Source organism: the organism of the source record quoted next, unplaced genomic scaffold (assembly GCF_019419815.1).
Source record: "Pyrus x bretschneideri cultivar Hongxiangsu unplaced genomic scaffold, Pyrus_bretschneideri_v1 Contig35, whole genome shotgun sequence".
Lineage (NCBI taxonomy): Eukaryota > Viridiplantae > Streptophyta > Magnoliopsida > Rosales > Rosaceae > Pyrus > Pyrus x bretschneideri.
Window position 1 is genome coordinate 4,099,822 of NW_025999668.1, and position 8,304 is coordinate 4,108,125.

The 8,304-nt window shown below is 37.1% G+C and overlaps 1 protein-coding gene across 1 annotated transcript; it reads left to right on the forward strand.

The window, feature by feature from the left end:
* Nucleotides 1–5,229: 5,229 nt before the first annotated feature.
* LOC103962830 (transcription factor bHLH91-like) lies at nt 5,230–7,443 on the forward strand. Its single transcript, XM_009375599.3, has 3 exons — nt 5,230–6,301; nt 6,510–6,941; nt 7,134–7,443. Exons 1-3 carry the CDS (start codon nt 5,300–5,302, stop codon nt 7,239–7,241), a joined length of 1,542 nt encoding a protein of 513 aa, XP_009373874.2. The 5' UTR covers nt 5,230–5,299; the 3' UTR covers nt 7,242–7,443.
* The last annotated feature ends 861 nt before the right edge of the window (nt 7,444–8,304 follow it).

Here is an 8,304-nt window from a genome sequence, read left to right on the forward strand (position 1 = left end):
AAAATAAAAAAAAGTACAAATTCTTCATCTTCCCCACCCCTTCTCCCACCACCACCCCTTGCCCACTTGAGCCACCCCTTCTTCCGTAACCAACCCCCAACCCCGTCCTTCATCACCACCCCTTCCCCCATCACTTCCACACCAAGCTTCTTATTCCAACACCACCACCATCCCACATCGCCACCCCATTCCCCATCATTTCCGCACCACGCTTCTCCCTTCAGCACCACCACCATCCCCTATCACCATCCATTTCCCCAACACTTCCACACCAAGCTGCTCCCTACAACACCACCACCACCACCATCAATTTCTTCATCCGCAAAGCCCTAAGCAACCTAGATACCCCCAATTTTTCCCCACCTTCATCACCACCTCAAACCCTTGCCTCAATTTCTTCTTCCAACTAGTGCCTTTCACCCTAGCCTCCTATGTCAGCCAGTAGCTTTCGCTCACTCTTTGTCGTCCCTTAGTCGTTGTTCTCACACAAGACGACCACCTAAACACCCCCACCTCACCAAACGACTCACCGTCACCACCAACTCAGCTCCAAAATGACTCACTCAATTGGGATAAGTTCAGTGACTGCTGTCACGCAATCCGATGAAGAGCTTGACTCGAGCTCCTAGCACCCAATCTTCAAACACGGCCCCTTCAAGCTTGACCCAGCCATCAACCCTGACACTGCACCCATGAACGACAACGTTTTGGAGATCGAGAAGGTGCATAACTCGGGCTCCGGGCATCTCTAAAGATGACTAGGGCTGGAGATTTCTCTGAGACCCATCATCCAATTGAATTACTTGGATTTGGGATCTAGGGTTTAATTGCAAATGGGGGAATTTGTGATTTTTGGTTAAAGAAGGAGGTGCAGAAGTGATGGAGCTATGGGTGGTGATGGGAGAAGGGTGGCTCAAATGGGCAAGGGGGTGGCGGTGGGAAAAGAGGTGGGGAAGATGAAGATTTGTGATTTTTTTTAAGTTAATTTTTAATTTTTTTTATTAATTTTTTGGCCATGTGACACATGTTTGGCAACCACGTCAGCATAAATGAGGACCTCATATTTGCTACGTCATCACTTAACGGTTAACTTAACAGATTTTCTAACGGATGTATGAAATTGAAATGAAAATAATAATAAATGTATGAGATTGAAATGTTTTAAAGATATTGTATGAAGTTGCAATTGCATTGGACAATAAAATAATTTAAAAATACCAAACAAATTTAAAAATAAAATTATACTAATTATTTATAAGTGCGAAAAATATGAAAAATATGCAAGCACTCGTGATCGCATCATCTATGCTTTGCGGATAGATACATCGTAGTTTGAATTTTTAAAACCATACAAAACCCTCATGAATAGTATTTTTAAGGGAGTTCAAAATAAATAAAATATAATCGTTAATGTACATATCCTTGAATATCTGGTATTTTGTAGTAATGTACTAATGACTCTACATTAGACTCTTATTTTGAGTATAAAAGTTTTTTTTTTATCATGTTTTAAAGTAATATTTATGTGACAATGTGGTACAGTATACTAATTAAGTATTATGCTTTCCATTATTTTTGGGTCGAATTTTGTTTTTCATTTTCATTATTTGTTGATTTAAAAAGTATATTTTAATGATTAATAAGTCAAGTCATATTACTTGATAATATTAACAGGTCGATTTCAGATCGGATCATATTATTTGTTTACTTTAACGGATGTTACACAACATAATCCGTTAAGATATCGGATATGTCACAAAAACGACATGAACATAAAAAAAACGACACAAATGCCAGATCTAGATGAAAGTGCAAAATCGCGCGAGCAGAATCAAGAATTTCAGAGTAGAGATAGTGGTTGGACCCTACACTGATGCGAATCTCAGTAACAAACTCCCAGCTAGTGCTGCTATGTGGCAAATTGGAAAGAGTTAAAATCTTTTTCGATCACTGTGTTTATGTAGCTAAAATCTATTTTGATCACTATGTTTCCAATTCATCCGATTTGGTCAATGTGTTTATCAGAGTTTGCAATCTTAGTTACTTCCGTTAACTTTCTGTTAAAAATCATATTAAAATATTTCTAATGAATTATAAAATAATAAAAAGTATATAATTGTTTAATTGTATTGTCGTGATAGTTGCAAGTATACTATATCACTCAAGTAAAATTCGAAAACATAGAAATAATACACCTAAATTCCAACTCGACTGACTTTTGCAACAAAGCTATGAACTCCAGTTTATTCCTCCTTGCTCTCGATTTCTCTTTCCCTTATTGTTAACGTTGAAATTTTACAGTTAAAAATTGAAATAATAAATCTTTGGTGGGCTGGGATATGGACTAAAATGAAAAAGACTAAGAGATTTGAGTAGTTCTCCTGAAAACGGGACTATACATCTATTATGTTGCTTGAATTGTATTGATTTCAAGACTACAAATAACGCTCAACAATTTACATGAACTCTCGCTTTTCTCAGTTATCCTCTCCCTTACAAGAGGATGCTCTTCAAAATGGCACGTCTTTTCAGAGTGATGTGTATTGAGCGCCTTGCTTGGTCTCGGTTATCCAACAACGTCTCTCCGAACGTCTCCACCACCTTTACGTCTCATCCTAAGCCTCTGATCTTGATTGCGAGTTGCCACGTGGCCTAATTAACGTCTGAGTAAACTACCCTGAAACCTTGCGCTATAAAGTTGTCAGGTTTTCCCGTGCCTCTGGCGGTAAAAAATTACTTCCAGTCAAGCTGCGCTAGTCAGCGATCGGCTTTAGCACTAAAGAGTATCATTTTCTAAGCCCCTTGGACCATGCGCTTCTTGATATTCCTTGGGCTTTGACTTTACCTTGAGCTTTTCGTGGCTTTTTTTTTCCAACTTGTACCATTACGTGGGCATAAAAGTACCCAACATTAACACTTTGTGTGTGTTGTGTTGGAAAAGTCTATCTGATAAGCGTGGAAATAAGATAATATATAGGTATTCACTAGTGATTACATTAAATTCTCATTTTTAATATTTGGTCTAATGATATTTTGACACATTTTTATTGTTTTAAAAAAGAGTGCATATATTTTTATTTTTATTTTTTAACTTTTAAAAACAAGAAACACATTTTATTTTTTTCATCAAGCCAAATAAAAAATAAGTATATATAGTACTCAATAGTGAGACCGTAAGTATTATCCTTGAGAATATGGGTTGATGTATGTTGTGCCGTGACTGACACCAGCCCATACACATTATCGGGCAGACTTCACTAATCCAAATCTTCCACATTTTGCATGGGTCCAACACAGCTCACATTCACAATCTTCGGATTTTCTCGATTTTAACCATAAAATCCATGTTATTTTTTGAATTAATTTTTTTGCGCTTAAACTAGGTGTGACTTCTTTGTGGTCTCAATTGTTAATTGATATAGCAATTGGTCATTTACCATAGTGATAAAAAAGAGTTGAGTCATTGCATAACGACGTGAGTTCGAACCCATCAATAGCTAATGTAACATTTAATCTAACAAAAATTTATTGTTTAAAAAAAATATTAATTAACACTTATTTATAAACTTTTTTTTTAATCTTTTTTCATAAAATTAATACGTGAAATAACAATTGGAATCACAGAAAAATTACCCCCAATTTGAATGCAGAAAATATATTTTCGCAAACTCGTTATTTTCACGTAGTTTTATTTTCCATAAAGTTCGCCCAAAACACATCAAAATCATGACTAGATATTAGATAAAAGAAATAGAAAATATATGTAAAATATCAACCTAACACACCTATTCCAAACAGTTTTAAAATTACAATAATTTAAAGGAAAAACTCACCGCCGCCACCCCGCGGCCCCAACAGAATGCCAACCCCAGATTATTGTCTCTCGTTCTGTATCTCCTCCTTGTCTCCCCCTCCACAAATCCCACCCCACCTCCAACAGACTTCTCCCTCCACCAACCTCTAAATCTCTGAAATCCCCTTACCAATCCCCTCCAACCATATATCATTCAACCAAGACTTGCTCCCACAACATTACAAAACCCCAATGTCAGATTCTCTGCTCCAAGTTTTATTTGGGGAGAGAGAAAGAGAGAGAAGGGGGTTGATCGGTGTAGCGGTGGCCGTGGTCCTAAGTTCCTAGCCCACTTACCCAGATTCTATCCTCTGATCTCACTTTGTTTTCTTTTTTATTTTTATTTTCTATCTTTTGTTTTTTTTTTTAATTTTTTTTTTAAATGAGTAAACGGCCGATATCTCTAGTTAATTTTAAATTTGATTAATGAATACTTTAAACAGAATTTAACGTGACTCAAATTGCAAACTTAGAGAAATACAGTGATTAAGGGCTAATTTAGTATTGTTGTGTTTTTTAAAAAATTGCTTCTCTTGTATTATAAGAATAAACAGTTGTAAAATAAAGTTGTTGAGTGTTTAGCAAACTTCTTTTTTTTTTTTTTTTATAAAAATACTTTTAATTAAAAAGTAGTGTATGGGTGTTTGGTAAACTTTTCTATAAATTGCTTTGAATATGCTAAATAACTAAAAATGATATAATATTTAGGGAAATATTATTAGCACTCTAAAAATCTCATTCTACACTTCTCACAAATGTATTTTTCTTTCTAATTATAGAAAATTTGGAGTGCCAAATGAGATTTTTGGAGTACTAATAACAATTCCCAATATTTAATGTGATATAATAATTGTCAAGGACAATAATGTGGGAGCAAAAATTGTAATTTTGTAAAACACGTGGAGGTATACTTGTTATTTAAAAATTTCATTAAATGAGTATTAATTAATATGCTTTGAAAAAAAGACATTTTTTTTAGAAGCATTTCTACTTTTATTGATAGCATTTTTTTTTAAAAACTTTTTTTGTTTTTTTTTGTTTTACCAAACACATTTAATGTTTCAGATTTTTTAATAAACTACTTTTTATGAAAAGCACTACAATCGCAAACCAACTGTAAATTAATGAATTGAAAACACAATGATTAAAATAAAATTTTTATTATAAACACAATGACCCAAAGATTTTTAACACAATTGAAAAATCTCAGAGAAAAGGAAGAGAGACTGAAAGAGAGAGCACATAATGACAAAGAAACAATTCTGCCTCTCTCACTCCAGAGAGGAGAGCCGTTTGCAGTTTTAATCAGTCCTTTCTTTCTCCTACCACCACTCTCTCTCTCTCTCTCTCTCTCTCTCTCTCTTAAATTCCCTCCCTCTATCTTCCCCAGTTCTTGATTTTGTGAACAAATAAAGGAGGAGACACAGTTTTTTACCAAAACCAAAAATGTATCAAGACACAGTAGCATGCAACTTTGACCCAAACTCCATCCCTGAATCTGCAGCAGAGAGCGTGCTCGACCTCAACCCTCTTCCCCCACAACCACCGCCACAACAACCACCACAAGTTCTCATGCCTTCGTCAGACATCACCCACCACCACAACACCACCACCACCACCGGCTTTGGTGTCGAAGCAAACATCAGACTCTCCATGGAAGAGCTTTCTTATCATCCTCACCATCACCAATATCATCATTCCTCCATGGAAATCGAGCTCCAAAACGAACCTGGATTCAATGTCGATAACTCATACACCACCAATACTGACCATAACAACAACATCAACAATTCCCATTTGGTGTCTTTTGAGCACCCAACAAATTGGGACACCACCAATGTTCATGGCGTTCATGATCAGATGCAGCAACAATTCCCAGATGGTACTACTTCTGCTACTTGTACTCTATACCCACAACCACCTGACCTTCTCAACCTTTTCAGCTTACCCAGATGCTCCCCCTCCTCTCTTCTCCAAAACTCATCCATCACCTTCACAAATCCCCTCCCAAAAACCTCGAATTTTCCGAGCTCTTTTGGGCTCCTTGGAGACCTCCCCAGCGCGGTTGACACCCCACAGGGGACGCCTTCTTCCGTCCTCTATGACCCGCTTCTCCACTTGAACCTCCCTCCACAGCCGCCATTATTCAGGGAGTTGCTTCAGTCCCTGCCGCATGGGTACACCTTACCTGGCTCAGGAAACGGGTCGTTATTCAGTAGCGGCGGCGATGACAGAGAGGGAAGCGAAGGAGGAGTTCTGTATGACCCAGATGGGAGTCTTGGGAGGCAGTTTGATAGCGGAGTTTTGAAGTTCTCAAGAGATATGGCTTCTAATGGGATAGGAAGAGATCTCAAAAGGACCAAACACTTTGCTACCGAGCGCCAAAGGAGACAGCAATTGAATGGCAAGTTCGATATCTTGAAGAATTTGGTTCCAAACCCAACAAAGGTACGCACATAAAATTCACAAATTTCACATCCACTGTATCATTGATCAACGACGTAACGACCAAAAATCCCGGTGCATAGGATACTCCGAACCATACTAGAAAATGCATATCGGTTGTTTTGCAGTTCCCAATTTTTTATGTTTTTTGTTTTCCGTAATAATCATACTTTTGCTTAACTTCTTTTTCTGGGGTCAATTAATTGGAAAGAATGATAGAGCATCAATTGTGGGAGATGCAATTGAATACATAAACGAGCTTCTGAGGACAGTGGAAGAGCTTAAACTGCTGGTCGAGAAGAAAAGGTGTGGGAGAGAAAGGATCAAGAGGCACAAGACTGAGCATGATGGCGCTGCCGCCGCTGCAGATGACGAGAGCTGCAACATTCAGCCTCTTGGTGAGCCTCATGACCAGTCCTACAACAATGGCTCTCTGCGGAGCTCGTGGCTGCAAAGGAAATCCAAAGACACCGAGGTTGATATCCGCATTATCGACGATGAAGTTACCATTAAACTGGTGCAGAGGAAGAAGATCAACCTGTTGCTGTTTGTGTCCAGGCTTCTGGATGAGCTGCAGCTTGATCTTCATCATGTTGCTGGTGGCCACATTGGTAATTCCTACAGCTTCTTCTTCAATACCAAGGTTTGTTTTTCTTTCTTTTATGAGATCAATTCAAACTTCGTTAACAAGGATCAAGAACGTACGTAGTACAAACATGTCAAACGTAATCTATTAAGTTACACACATCGAAAAAAACAACACGATTTCACGATTAGTTTCACTTGGTTTGATTTTGGTTTTTAATTAATTAGGGTTTCGGTTTGAATTATGCAGATGTATGAAGGGTCTTGTTTGTATGCAAGTGCAATAGCTGGGAAGCTCATTGAGGTTCTGGACGGACAATATGCAGCGGCAGTTCTTCCACCTACCAACAGTTATTAGGAAGGAGGCATGAAATGAACCTGCATGCTTGGACTGGATTAATACCAATCAACTCTTTTAAAAGAGTAACTTTTCTTGTGCTGGTTTTACTTTTACTATTTGCTGAACGGTAAACTTGGTGTGACAAAATTCTTGGATTTAAGAGTAACTTTTTATGGTTAGTCACTTTACTCATGTTAAAAGGTAACTAAGTGTTGCTGAAAAACTATCTATAGATGTAATAATAATGTCAATTTTTAATCTCTCTCCCTTTTTCGTCATGTCGTATATTAAATGAGAATAAAGATAAACATAAAAAGTATATACTTTTTAAATTACGTGACATTTCAAGTGATGAGATTGTGTGCTTATTTTAAGAACACTCCCTACACTTATATGTCTCATCATATGTGGCTTGAATTGTTTTATGTTTCGAAGTTTTATGTGTGGAAATATTGAAGGATGCAATCCAACGCATTACCTGACTACACAATGACTAGTTGTGCTCGCGAATCCTTAAACGTCTACACAAAGGCATAAATACAATGTCAAAAGGGTAATGTTAGGAAGATCAAATTTTTTTAAACTAAATTGCAAACCAAATGATGTGTCACCAATAAGAAACAAATACGTTAATCGACACTTAATTAATAATTCAATCATCTACAATCACATCATTTAGTTTGCAAATTTAGTTTAAAAATTTCTTCTCCCTAACATTACTCATGTCAAAATTCCCACCGTTAGGGTACTAAATTGTTGATGTCACATAGGTCATTGTTCATATCAATTTAAGTATCTATCTAGAAGCTAGGTTAAGGTTTTCAACATCAAATAAAAATAACCTAGAATCCTCGGCTGTGGGATTACTTGCCTAGAGGTGGGGAGCACTACTACTGTTTGCAAGAAAAGCTTCTCAGTAGCGTTTTTATTTAGTATTACCTAAAAAACTAAAAACGAAATAGTTACCAAATGAGTTTTAAGATATCGGTGTTTCGTTTTTGTCGACCACCGTAGATAGTAGACACCCCTCCAAGACCCAAACACGGTATAACAGACGCTTATGACATGATTTCCTAGATTA